Source organism: Lates calcarifer, linkage group LG12 (genome assembly GCF_001640805.2).
Source record: "Lates calcarifer isolate ASB-BC8 linkage group LG12, TLL_Latcal_v3, whole genome shotgun sequence".
NCBI classification, from domain to species: Eukaryota; Metazoa; Chordata; class Actinopteri; family Centropomidae; genus Lates; species Lates calcarifer.
In genome coordinates, this window is record NC_066844.1 from 14,199,832 (window position 1) to 14,214,637 (window position 14,806).

General features: G+C 39.6%; 2 protein-coding genes across 2 annotated transcripts in view; one reads left to right on the plus strand and one right to left on the minus strand.

The window, feature by feature from the left end:
• sema3fb (sema domain, immunoglobulin domain (Ig), short basic domain, secreted, (semaphorin) 3Fb) overlaps positions 1-4,755 on the plus strand; it is a 59,426-nt gene extending 54,671 nt beyond the window's left edge. The window contains 2 exon segments of the mRNA XM_051074520.1: positions 1,908-1,979; positions 1,981-4,755. Of these exon segments, the coding sequence (XP_050930477.1) occupies positions 1,908-1,979; positions 1,981-2,361 (453 nt within the window). The 3' untranslated portion in view covers positions 2,362-4,755.
• A 6,431-nt stretch (positions 4,756-11,186) lies between these two features.
• The window catches only part of camkvb (CaM kinase-like vesicle-associated b), a 39,452-nt gene continuing 35,832 nt past the window's right edge, over positions 11,187-14,806 (minus strand). The window contains exons 10-11 of the mRNA XM_018679957.2: positions 14,421-14,508; positions 11,187-14,232 (exon numbers count right to left, since the gene is read on the minus strand). Coding sequence (XP_018535473.1) covers positions 13,870-14,232; positions 14,421-14,508 — 451 coding nt within the window. The 3' untranslated portion in view covers positions 11,187-13,869. The remainder of the gene's footprint in view (positions 14,233-14,420; positions 14,509-14,806) is intronic.

Here is a 14,806-nt window from a genome sequence, read left to right on the forward strand (position 1 = left end):
GTGAGCCACCATGTAGTGTGTTTCTCTTAAGTTTGTGACTATATGAGCATATTTTATTATGGGGCTAGAGTACACAAATGCAACGCATAATTCCAACTTCTTTAAGTGTTGAATGAGCTCAAACTCTCCTGACCTGGGTTAATAACAGATGAGTATTTCCACAGATGAACATTAATAATTTCTTTTGGACATATCCACCATAGTATTTCATTTCATTTTGTTACTTTGTTGTCATGGAGAGCTGGCAATGTATATGCAGTATGACATGTGAAAAATGAGCCCAGTGTAGTTCTTTTCACATTATCTGTTAACATGATTAAGTGACTCAGGCTCTGATTGATCGATGCCTGAATTTCTCACACAGACCTCCGACTGTCCTAAGGCCCAAGGGAAGGACACATGAAGGGGAGCTGTGAAAAAGCCCTCTGCTATGATATACAACCCTGAGGCACTAGTTAAAGTTTTATTGTGAAACTATGTAGTGTTACTGCCTCTCTTTTATTGACTATTCTGTTGGATGGTCTGTATTCCCACCGGCAGAGCCGACTTTGCTGTTGCCTTGCACATCTGAATTCAGAGCTAAAAAAGCTGTCATCACCTTTTCAGATTTCTGAGTGTAGAAAGAGATGAAATAATGGATTTACACCACTACTTACTGTTTGATTACATTTGAATTGTTTTTGTTTTTTTAATAAAGATGTTAATCCACCATACAGTCCAGGATAGTAGGGCTGCAAACGGATATGAATACATTATTTGGATATGGATAGATAATAGGCTCTGAATGGATACAGCATCCAGGGTTTTCCCCCTCCCTTCACTGACCTATCATCTGATTGACAATTTGCCACAGAGGCATTACACTACATCTTCATAACTCAGTCAAATAAAAAACCCAGAAATATAACCCACACTTTTTGCAGTGGGAGTAAGCTTTCGGAAGTCCATCGAGGACAGATATCCCTAAACCGGTTTAGAAGTCAGAGAAAAAGCTACTCATTATAAACGTCCTACCTAGGCGCAGAATCATCACATTCAGACTTTTTCTTCATAATCAAAGTAATCCAGTTGGCTGTTGTCTACACAGAGTTAACAGAGAGGACTTTCCATGAGATAGATTTGCCAAAATGCCAGAGGCTAGAGACACAAAGGTGTAGATAGTTTTCATGTTGCGAGGTACATCCACAGTAGCTTTTCGTCAGTTTTCAAAAACTTCATTATGTGGTGAAGGACAAAGCTTGAATGATTTAAGGTTTGCCTCAAAAGTGCAAAATGGTCAAAAGAGCCTTTCAGATATTTGTCAATAGCCTTTTAATTTTTATTTTTTCAGACACTTTTTTGATCAACTAACTTTATTTTCATCTGGACTTCCTATGGCATTGCACACCTTCTTTTAAAAACAGAAATATATTTTTATATACTGTTGCCTAATGAGATGTTATGATCTGCTATTTGTCTAGCTTTGTAGTTTCTCATCACACTTTCCATAGATACCACTTTCAGATTTTGAAGAAAAATCATGTAGTGTGGCCCAGTGCAGTTCTGACTGGCGTTCTCCCATTTTTAAAGCTTCCTGCCCTGTTTTGACCTGGACCATAAACAGTTACACAGATTTTTTTTTTCCGCTTTTATTATTTCCTTTATTTCTTAATAGATTTTTGTGGAATGTTTAAAATATTGTTGTGCAAATGTTACTTTGCATATTTTGTGGGCAGCTAAACTTGTACAGTACACACATGTATGAGGAGTATGAATGGCAGAAAATACAGAAAATGAGCATGAGTAGTATCAATGACTCCTAACTTCCAGTGGGAGCAACACGTCTGTTACAATAATGGACACATGTAGACATAGATACGTCACATCTCAGGTGTTTCATCGAGCTGTTTGTCTCTCTGTCTCTGCAGATGCGTTCCGATGGTCGGGTTTTGAAGACGGAGCAGGGTCTCCTCCTGCGGTCTCTGCAGGCCTCTGACTCCTGGCATGTACCAGTGCACAGCCACGGAGAAGAACTTCAAACACACACTGGTGAAGCTGCAGCTGGTGGTGCTGTCAAGCCGTGCCGTCAACAGCGTGCTGGTGGAGGGCGGGGGAGGGCTGGCGCCGTCTTCTCTCCACTCCAGCAGCACCCAGTGGACCCCCAGCGCAGGCCAGTACAAGGACCTGCTGACCATCCTGAGCCAGCCAGAGATGAGCCTGATCAATCAGTACTGCCAGGACTACTGGCAGTTCGGAGATCCACTGCTGGGCGCCCTCAAGGCCAAAGACCTGAAGGAGCTCAAGGACCAGAAGAAGCCCCGCAACCGCCGGCATCATGGAGAGGAGGAGGAGAAAGAGGATCAAGAGGAGGTAGAGACATGAGGAGCCCAGCTTTGTGTCTGAAACACCCTCAACCACCCTTCCCCACCCACCCTGTGAAAACTGGGAGAGACTCATTGAGAGTAGCTACATGAAAAAAATCCACAAACCGGAAAAAAAACAAACTGAGAAAAAAGAGGCTTACAAACAAATCCCACATACATCCTCTCAAACAGTAAGATATATGATACACAGTATTTATTGTAGGTTGTATATAGTATCATTCTGTGGATTTCTTTGTACTTATAGAAAAAAAACATGCTCTTTGTGTATAGGTACCTTTGGGGCAAATATTATTGTTATTATTGATGTTGTTAATTTTATTGTTGCTGTTACTGTCATTACAAAACTCATCTGTCAGCATCATATGACCTTTGGCGACTGTTTGGAATGTGTTATCAGGCATGTAAGCTGTTAGGAACGAGCTACAAGAAGCTCTGTGTGACGGGGAAATGAGTTGTTGATAAAGGGGGTGATGGGATCTCTGTTGTTTCTTGCTTGCTTTGACTCGATGCCACGGCTCTTTTATTTCTGGACACTTCAGGAACACAAGTGATGCAACCTCCTCGTGGCTGCATACAGACAGAGACTTAATATTACAAGGGGACCATCGACACATGGTCCCAATTAATGCGGTGAAACAGTACTTTCTCCATGTGAGCCCATGTTGTAATTGGGCCTTTTAATAGAAAACTGGTTCTTGCTGAGTTTTTTTTTTCTCTCTATTTCCTTCTTGAATGGAGCATTGATTGTAAAATGATGCAGCATCTATGCTACTTGTCAGCCCAGATACTAACTGATTAGGGAGAATTACATTTGCTGAATAAAAGAATGAGAAAGTGCTCATTTGAACAGTGAATAACCTGTAGCTCCTTCTGTCCATGAACTCAAGTTTAAAAATGAGACAAATGAAAGTAGCAAGCATCAGATCCATTTTTAATGAAATCTATCAGGCATTATAACACTTGGGTTCTTTTCAAATGCAAACATCCTTGGAACTGAGAGTGAGGTGAGGTGCAATAAAGGGTCATGGTTTTGCACAAAGGGCATTATTCTTTTACTTTCAAGGGACATTGGCTGGGGCCAAATGCAACAATCACACTCGGGCAAGGTATGGTTGACTTTTGTGTAAAAGCAAAATCCAGTTTAAGATGAAAGAGGTGCCCAGATCAGGCAGCAGTTATTAGCTCTGAGCACACAAGACATCTTTTGTTCTTTCTTCCTTTGACATTCATATGTGGAAAAAAAAAATAATTGCCCATATACACAACAGAGCATTGTAACAATGTTGTGACACTAACCAAAATATTGGGAAGCTGGCTTTCATTGTGTGCATGAACCTGTATTTGTACTGTAATTCTGATAAGATACTGTGTGGTCGTTTTTTTTTTTGTTTTTTTTTTCTGTTCTTCATCTCTAGGGGTGTACAGTATGGTCTGAGGGACGTTGTCAGTACAGCAAAATGGGGAAAACAAAGGCTTTAACGATGCCCTCATGTCAAATATACTCCTGTATAAAGCATGATGCATTTTTTCATTGATATAAATTTAATTCTGTCAAAGTACACAGTGAAATGATTTTTGCTTATGTGTTTGGATAACACATAATGGTATCATTTAAAAAATGCAAACAAGGAGCATATGAAGGCAGGTTGAATTTGATGAGAAGTGAGCAAAGGTTCTATTGATTAGAATTTTTGCACTCACTGCTTTATTAAAATATTAGTTTAACAGTTCCCCAACAAGTAGATTAATGGAGTTTTCATGTATAAGAATATACATACATATATAATTTTGGGGAAAAAAACAAGGAACAAGGTGAATTTTTGTAGCATTCATACATTGACTGGCTTTTAATACCTTGTCTAGCTTCTCTTTAGGCCATATCAAAGTCAGCATGAATGGCCTCTGGGAAGATGCATCCATAATTCATACAGGGGTAACCGTATCTGCTCCTCAATTTGGGATTTGTCTGCATTCCCAGAATCAATCACAGCTCCTGATCATCTCCCCCAAATGAGACCAGGGGTATTACAGCAAAAAATAAAAATAAAAAATAAAAAATGCAAAGAGAGGTTGTACAATTTGTTGGTATTTTTAAAAATGTGTCTTTAGTTTTTGAGTGTTTTTGTTTGTTTTGTATTTTTTGCATCATCAGACTTTATGAAAAAAGGAAAAAAAAAACTAAATGCACAGAGGTGATGTTATTGTAATGACTTGTGTAAATTACTTTATCTTCCCTTTCCATTGTTGTTGCTGACTAATAAATTAAAGCTCTATATTTTATAAGAATGGAATGCTCCCCCCCTTCATTGTGATTGGCTTGATACTGGATGTTTTCCATGTTCTGCCCAGAACCCTCTGGATCCTTGGAATAAAGTTGTACCTGTTAAAGAGATATGTATGCACATTTGTATAAAATATACACATTGCACTGGTATTTGTAATGAGACTAATAGAAGGTAAAACATTGCCAATGAAAGGACACAGGAGGAGATTTGTTCTCTGTCTTTACCTCGGGGTCTAATAGATATGGATTATGTAAAATCCTAATCCCCATCAGTTAATATAGTCAGATGAAGCAATTGGTTGGTACTTACAGGTCCATTAACTCAGATTTTTATTCAGTGGGTAATTAGCACATACCTGTAGGACATCAATAAATCAACACTAATTTCTCAACAAAATGTCCAAAGACATTCTACCTTTGGCAAATGTCAATAAATACTCTTTACCACTCAGTGATGAAGTATTGTCCAACAAACCACTGACAAACAATCTTATCATGTAGCATGGTGTATTCTATCTTCATTAACAGTTATTAACACAATGAACTAGTTTTACTAGTTTTATTATTTTAAAATCTTTCATCTTTATTTCTTTCCTTCACAGGCTAGCATCAGATGAGTCAGTCGATAGCAGCCAAAAGGCCTTTTTCATGCAGGAAATCTTGACATGTCATGGTAGGAAATGCAGTAAACACAGCAGGTGTAAAGAACGTAATGTTGGCCAAATTATATTTAGCTGTGTCTGTGATCCCAGGTGTACCACCCAATGAGAGAAAGGTTCCCAGGCATAATGTGCATCTTTTTTCCTGCAAAATAAATTGAAACCTTTCACTTTTACTTTTCACAAAATAACACCAACATTATGTTGTTATGTTATTTATTTATTTATTTATTTTACAGTGTGTTAGCACGAGAAAGATAGAAGCTAACATTTATGTAGGTTAAGGACTGAGCTGTTAAACTCACACTGTCTTCAACAGAGGTGGTCCTGGCTAGATTTGCGCCCCGGGCGAACCATCCCTTTGTTTTGAGTTTAGTTTTTTTTGTTTGTTTGTTTGTTTTTTTTTGTTTTTTTCACCTAGATTGCGCCCTGGGCGGTCGCCCACATTGCCTATAGCAAAAACGGGCCCTGGTCTTCAAAACATAACATAAAACAACTAATTAGAGGTGAGCATGATAACTGTACTGAAAAACAAATATCATACAACAAATGAACCTTTAATGGCATGTTAGCTGCTCAACATTTAATGAACTTTAATTGTAAATGCTAATGCTATGAAGAGACTATAACTCAAGTTTTATTTTCCCTGCAGGACTAGCACATTTAGCTGTCTCTGTTGCTTTGTTACAGATGGAATCATTTATTTCACTTCTAGTGTGTTTTATGCAAAAGTTCTGTTACTAATACTTTCTCATTCAATTAACTGTAAAAGTAAACTTATTTACTTTGGTACTTCTGAGTCACAAATGAAAGCAACACACCTCACTTCTGGGAGGTGACGCTTGAGGACTGTACTAACTTTTTTTTTTTTTTGGGCAGCCCTGTGTAACTAATTAAAACATGACAGTCAGAAATGCAGTCTAAATGTTGATGTAGAGTCTGAGACATATCTGTTGAGCGCACCTAGAATTTGACACCAAAGTCTCTTAAAGTGATTTTATGCCTTCAAGACGACATTATGGTCTACCATTGCTGTTTTGTGTTCATCTGTTATACGATATTTCATGAAGCTCTGCACTCTCAAGATCCCTTAGTCATCAGTATTGTTTCCATCCTGTAATGACTCACATGCAATGTGTAATGGGAGTTCACGCAAGGCCGCTCTGGCTCACAGCACACAAGGGGAACAGGCTGTTGTCAGGTCAGAGTAGTGTCAGTCAAGCTCATCAGAGGTTTTGCACGTCATAAAAGCCTTGATGGCAGAGCTGACCCCTAATCGGCCCAAGAGTGACTCACTTTCTCCCACAACAATCTAGGTCAGGAGTAAAGTGGCAGAGAAGAGACAAAAGAGGAGAAAATGGGCAGTTGGGGAGGAGCAAAGGAGGGAAAAGCACAGAGTACAAGAATGTTAGAGGATAACCTCATGACAGCACCATATCCTGTACTGAAGGGATCAAGACAAAAAAACATCCTAGCGTGTTGAATGACACGTTATATTTGATGGCAGTAGTTGAGCACAGTTTTTCGAGGTACTCTTCATGTAATCCCAGACTGACCATTATCACAAATTGACATCTGCTGAAGGACTGTCTATGGAAATTGCTCGTTATGACTGTGGCTGTATGTCTGGGGTTGTTGTCCTTGCTGCAGAATGAATTTGGGACCAGTCAGATGCTTTCTTGTTGGTATTGTGTGGTTGATAAGAATCAAAATAACTTAAGTTCCTAAAACTTTTACACAGTAGGCTGCAGTATATAATACATATGAATAATTTACTATTAAAATATAAGAGTATTAAAATACCTGGTGAGATTGAGAGCTCAACAAACAGTTGTAAGATCAATCCAAGAGGTCAGCAGATGTTTAACGGAATAAGAAACATGAGGATCTATGGTAAAAATAATTCTAAATAATAATTGTGGCTTTTCTCTTCTAAAACATTAAGTTTTACCTGTTCAAACCTCCAGTTGTTTGTTTGATTTGACTTTTTCTGAACAGCACACAATTCAGTGACATGGACTCTATGATGATGATTTGCAGCATAATGTTAAATGAGTAATGAATGTGCACTTTTTATTACTCAAAGAGTCAATTGTGCATTAGTTAGGGACTATTTTCAACCTCAAATTTGTTGCTGTAATGAGTATTTTTGGAAGCAGGATGTGGGACTGTTTCAAAATATACTACAGTGTGTATGTTCGTGGTAATGAAAAAACATGTCAGCCAGTACAACAGTATGGCTCAGTGATGGGTTTTTAATAGTTTTTGGAAGACAATGGTTTTGAATATACAGACAATACATGTTAGTAGGAACAATTGTTATTTTGCTCTTTTCAAGGAATTTGCTGACAGTAATAAAAATATAGAATATGACCAGGAGCGGTAGTGTTTGTGTTACTGTTGTGCTACAAACTGTATGAAGAGTTGATTAAACTGAGTGATGTGAACACAATGCCAGTGGATTGACTGATACAGGCCACCAATCCCATGAAGGTTTCAGGTGACTTTGGCCATTTATCAAAACAAATGTTGGCTAATGATTAATTAATACTAAAATGCTACACATGGCACCTCTAAGCATAAATATTTTCCCAGTATAAAATGTCATAACAAACTGGTATGTGAATCAGTAACAAGGAATACATGTTCTCTCAACTCTCAGACCAACTCAGATGGTTCATAATTCATGTAAAACATTTTAAAATAACAATGAGCAAACTAGAAAAGGCAGTGATACAAAAAAACGTTGCATTCTTGTTTTAACTTGCATAAATTATAAAGAAGAACAGATCTGAGTACAGATAACATTTGTTCCTTTGTGGGTGTGTTTTTTGTGTTGTATTTGACTGCGACTTCACAAAGTGCACAGCATACTTATGTTTGGCCCATCAAACTTCTTCTGCTCAGTTTAGCCTCAATGACACATTTTAAACTGCAAAGATGAACATGTCTGGCTGTACCTTTTCAACCCAGCATGGGTTTGTATCAGGACACAAGAGACAATAGGTCAAATGGTTTGGAAAACCATCACAGGGCATTCCAGCCGCCAGATGACATCTGTCATCCCCTTCTTCATTCCTCTCCATAGACAGAGTTCTGTTCGCTCCACTTATCTGATCCCTGCCAGGGAGCAGCAGAGCAGACGAGGAGAGTCAGGGTGGGAGTTTGATAGATCTGAATAGAGGACAGCCAATATTCAGTGTCAGCCTCCCCCACAGTGGCTGTTAAAATTATATCTGCATCATCACCACATCACTTCTAGTCAAGCCACCTCTGTCTCTGATTCAGAAACTGGCTAAAAACCAAGACACTGATCCACACTTTGGAAATTCTAAACTACCCACAACAAAGAATGACCCATCAGAATCTGATCAGACATTTCTGTGCCCCATTCTTTACAACACAACAGAGATGTATTACTGTGGGGAGTTATCTCTACAGTGGCATATCACATGACATAATGCCAAGCAGTGGCATTGCCAACATCATTCTATTGACTTCTCAAAATGTGGAATCCAGCTCTGTCTTATCTTTAAGTCCGATCAGTGGCTCAGAGGCACTGGAGGCATTCTGAGGGTATCTGCTCCGTCTTTCTCACAGTCAGAGCTGTCGGACACTTACTGCATTGTAAGAGCAGAGACTCTGAAGTCGGAGAGTGAGAGGCAGAAGTTTGACATGCCATGAGAATGGGTCTTTGTTCACAGGCATCCCTCTGAAGACCTACAGACTTGGCTACTGTTAAAAACTAAACTCAGTCCACTGAGGAGATGATGAGCTGACGTGAATTTAATGCCTCAACCTGGGATCAGTTGCAAACTGGGTTAAAGATTTAAGTGGGTTAAAGATTTTAGCTCCACCCTATTCTGGCCTTGATGAACTCCCACTCCTCATATTGTCAGACTTTTTCATGCAGTAACCACATGCAGAGGAGACCCTGGGGAAAGTGTGGAATAACCATTGTCGACCACCAGTGCCTTTCAAAAGGAGAGAGCAGAAAATAGGGAGCAACACTGCCCTCTGCTGCTCCCATGCAATCACAAGAAGTGTCCTTTTTACAGCTGCATTACATGCTGCATTACATGTTGTCAACCAGCAGATGGCAGGATACAACAGTGACTTTGACTGTTAATGAACGATCAGCATTGTCAAGCCAGAACAAATCTTCAACACATTCAAAAGATCAATTTTAAAATGTGCAAAATTAACAAGCACATACAGTGTAAATGTGTCACAATTTGTGCTATGATGCATTGTTGCTTGAAGCATGTTTGTCCAACAAAATATGGAGATAGTCAGTGGTGGGGGAGCACTCAGATATTTTACTTAAATAAAAGAATAAACCAATAAATACTGCAAAAACACAAGTAAAAGTCCTGCATTCAAAATCCTAGTAAAATGCACCTGAAATATATAAAGTAGACATTCATATTCTGCAGAAAAATGCCCCCCACAAATGATGTACAGTATATTAGAGGGTTAGATTGTTAGTCCTGGTGCAACAATGTGTTGGTATTTACTGTTGTAGCTAGGTAAGGTGGTGCTAGTTTTAACAACTTTATACTTTAATCTAGTTAAGTGCTTCTTAGTCTAAGGGTTGATTCTCCTCCAAAGGGTTACAAGATGAATCTGAAGGTTCCAGTGGAGTTACTGCGGAAGGAAGGAAGAGAAAAACAATGTGCTACAACACAAATCTATACTCTTTGGACTGCTTGTTTCTTCTGCACTGTCTAAGAATATCAATCCTGACCTTCTAAAATTTAATTTAATCTATCTACAATAAAAAAAACTTAATTACTTTCAGTTGATTTTTATCATGGACACATTTGGATTTTTGACATTTTTCATTATTGGTGAAGCTCTGTTCAACATAGCTGCTGACACTGATTGCAGTTAATTACTGAAGAAAGCGTAGTGTGGTAGATGTGTGTTGTTCTGTGGGATTTCAGAGGTGTGCAGACTGAAAAGTTGTTGTGATTGATTGCATTTTGACCTCAGCATGCTAATAAATCAATGTTTACACACCACATCCATTCATCACTGGCGTAATTCTTCCCTTGGAACATTATGATCATTTTCAATCTGATGCCTGTTAAATCTGGGGGGTGGAAACTCTTCTTATAAGCAGAGCTGTGGAAAGCTCAGTGAGTTGTGAAAGTAGATTTATTCTTGCTTGCTGCTACTTTGGTAGTCCTGTAGTGATTGCACTGCATAACTCATTTCACAACGTGCACTAACTATTTCAGCTCTTTTAGTTTAGTTGGTATGTATGTTTGGTTTTACCCACAGGATGAAATATTTTAGTATTCCTCGTAAAATTCTTTTTTCCTCTTGGCAAGGACAGACTCTGATCAGAGTTCTTTCATCTCATCATTGCTTGAGAGAAACAGGAAACTGACACTTCCCTCACCCTACTACTCTTAATGAAGTCATCCAATGACACAGAGACAGAGTTAGGATCCCCCAGAGCCCCAAAGGCTGTATGGATGGCTGCATACAATTTTACAATGGGCATGAAAAAGAGAAAGGCTCCCAAGAGGCAGCCTATTTAAACCCCAGAGGGCCCAGAGAGAGCACTCTCTGCATTATTATTCCAACGCGATGCAATTCAAGTATCCTGGAAAGTGTCACCAAATGGCACTGCTGGGATTTTTTGAACACGAGTTCACACCCCACCAGGATGGGTGCTAAGCTTGTGCTAATTGAGAGAGTGTAACACAGATGCTCTCCTCCGGGTTAGGGGGAAAGCAAAGAGTGATGACGCAGGCACTTTCCCACATTTTCTCTAAATAATCATCCATGGAACCATCTTTGCTTCGAAAGATGTTATGCACCCTCTGTCCACTGACTGTCTGCTCAGAGAAGAAAAGACAGGATCACATGTGAATAAACAGATGAATTAATTTTTATTACCATCAAAGTCATCAACTCAGTCAAGGAGTACGGTACAGAGCTCACAAATGCAAGACAGGACCTACAGGTGACCACTGGCCCTGGCAAACATCACATCTACAAATACACCTGTAAGTGCGTGGTAAAATGAACAGACGTGGAATACTAAATACAGTGAGAAATGTATTGGAAAAAAGCATTGCTTTAAACTGTGTAACAGTATTTAAACAGTATTTATTTGCCATCTAAACAAAGAGAACGTACTACATGAAATAATCTATTCACATAAAAATCTCTTCTTCTCATTAAGCCTCTTGTTAAAATCTAAATATTTATCTTCAGTGATGTAAGAAATCATATACTGGTATAATCTGAATGACTGGTGTGTATAAACCAATCTACTTTACCAAAAAAATTAAAAGGAGATACATTTACAAAATGAAAGACTCTGCAACAACAAAGTCAAACTTGAGATTCTACAAATAATAAATGCGATCAGCTTTCTCCCCGTTTTATCTGAAATGCACATTTTCATATAAATTCACAGGTGTGCACAGTAAATACTCTTGACAACAGATTGGGTAGAGTCAGACAAAGTGGCCAAGCACGAGCCATGACATGTTACACTTTAATTATATTATCTAATAATTGTATTGACAATGATGCTGCTGTCCTTATGTGACCAGGGAATAAAAACCCATGATTAAGTCTGTGTGTGTGTGTGTGTGTGTGTGTGTGTCGTGTGTATGTGTGTTTGTGTGTGTGTGTGTGTGTGTGTGTGTGTGTGTTGTGTGTGTGTGTGTGTGTGTGTGTGTGTGTGTGTACGCGCACAGCAAATAATGTTGGGACTCACAGGCCAGAGGAGTAATACACACACACACGCGCGCACACACACACTTGTCTGACAGCAGCCACGTGTTAGTTAAGTGGACCTGGTGGGTCTAACAGCTGGCAAGGACTATAGACTTCTACTAACAGGTACATGGACTCTATCAAAAAGACACCAGGAATCACAGTTTCTGCAGCCAGTCGAATATTGCTCAATTTCCTCTAAAATGATTACAAAGAACTCCTTCTGTACCTCATTATTAATGCTCGAGGGGACCGGAAAGACTGGAAAGGACTGGAAAGGATAATTTATTATTATTGTTTATCAAGTATAAGATGAAAAATCTATGGAAATAAAAAATATACCTAAATAAATAAATAAACAAATAAACAAACAAATAAATAAGTTCTGAAATGCAAAACATATGCCTCATACATTTTTTTGTCAGTACAATACAGGTCAACAAAGCTGAGTTGGCAAAGATGACCCTAGAAACCACAGACAAATCAAAATGATGCTTGTCTTCCCTTGAAAGCCGCATGTGGTCTGTTAATGCACATTTTGTTTTATAGTTCCAACTAAATATTAAGACATGTGTGGCATTTGAGTCAGCATCCTAACACAAAGGATGTAATTAAATCAAAGAAGAGACAAGTAAACTGACATCTAGCAAAAACATAACTAAACAACCATCACGTGATGGATAAAGATGATGTCATGAAGAATGCTGTGATGTTTCTAAAAAAGAAAAGCTACAAAGTAATTTGGATGCATAGAACTGCTATGTAATGACTGTTTTTGTTGTTGTTGTTGTTTGTTTGTTTACATTTTCTTTTCATATAACTTACACTGACAGCAGGGGCACTAACTGAGTAATTGACAGCATAACGTATAGTATGCTTTTGAAAAGAACATTAGCCTCGGCATGGCTTGTGGCAAGAGGCGAGAGGGCTGTGGCCTACGATAAGACGAGTATAGCGCATCTTTATCCACCAAGTGGACTGTGAATGTAAAATGAACAGCAAAAAGTGAGAATGCATGCTGTTTTGGCTACTTCTACAAAGGTCTCTATATACAGAATCTTTACACTTACAGCTATGAGGTTCTTTCCTGAGCAGGAAGTTAGCAAAGGAACATAGTGTTTGTGTGTGTGCTTATGTGTGAAGCTGCCTAGTTCAAAATACAGTACCGGGCATAAAAACCCCCAGTCACCAATCTCAGCATTGTTTAACACACAATAACTGATTAGTGTAGACAATAACAGATAGGAGGGAAAAACATATTTCCCATGTGAGAGAAATATATGTTAGGGCTAGCACTTACCGAGTACTATGGTACAATGTCAAAATTTAGGGAAAAGCAAAACTTTTCTACTGATTCTGAGAACAAATACCATAATTTTAAGACTGGCAGAGAGAAGTTTCCCAAGTTGGCTCATTAAAAAGGAATCAAAGCCGTTTTCAGCACAATTACGTCCTCCTATATTATCTTATCACTCTGAGAAGAATCAGAAAGAAGACTTTAGCTGTAAGCCACAGCTTGACAGCAAATCTGTTTTTGCCCCTAAAACCTGAATGTGCGGAGACAGACTTGGTTTATATAATCTGACATAAAACACCAGAGGGTCAGTGAAAAAAAGACACAAATACATGTAAAGAGAAAGCCAACGCAATGCAGCACTCAGGAAAGGTAGCACACAGCCTCCATGAGATGATGCTAATGCTGCAAGTGAGAGAGAGAAGCAGAGTCAGTGTCACCATGCTAGCAGCTAATGTACAGTGTGCAGGAGTTGGTGGGGACTGCAGAGGTCACACAGGGAGGAGCAGGGCAGGGGGGGAGGGGAGTCTAACCCTGCTCGCCCCCAGCCTCGGCAGATGCGTGGTGAGCAGTGGAGGCTTCTCCGTTACAACGCGATGTGGGCTCGGCCTCCTGCGGCGCCGGGTTCTGCTGCTGTGGCTCAGCGACTGGGGCTGCCACCGTGGCTGAAGCCTCTGGCGCTGGTTGGCTTATCTCCACTCCTGCAGGGAGCTCTGTGGCCACAGCAGGGACTCCCTCGGGTGCTGCACCAGTTGAAGGCGCGGAGGGGTCAGCGGCAGCCTGGGGTGCTCCGGGGTCAGCTGGGGCGCCGGCTGCAGGGCTGGTTGCCTTCGAGTCGCTCTGCTCAGGTGCTCTCAGTCTCTTCATGATGGTGGTGACCCGCACTGCTTTCTGTGGGAGGAGGCAGGAAAAAAAGATCTCAGGTAGGTGCTATAACCTGAAAACTCAACTCTCATCGGACTGCCTCAACTCGCTGTTACACAATACTGCGCTACTGTACCACTTTGTTCAAGGACAGCACAACTACTTTTGAACTTTGTGAAGGAGAGCTTCCTGGAGGAGAGAACAAAAAGGCTTACCTTCCATTTAGCTCTGGCAAAGTTCTTCTCTATTTGTGCACACACATTTTCCTTGATGTTCTTATCTGAAGCTGCACCACCAGAGATCCTGTTATACAAAATGGGAAAAACACAACTTCACAACAGAGCTCTATGCTTCCCCTATCTTTGGATGCCACGGGCTGCTGCACACAGTATTACTCAATTTAATGTTTTTTGACTGGCAAACTTTCACAAAGACTGTTTTAACTTTAAGGATTAGTCTGATTATTTTTCTGCTTGTGCCTTTTTCTTCTAGTTTTGCCATTGTGACAATCAATTGTGTTCAAAATTTATCATTTGCTCTTCACATGATTTTTAACACAATAATACACAATTCAGTTCCCTGTATAAGAAAGTAATGGACA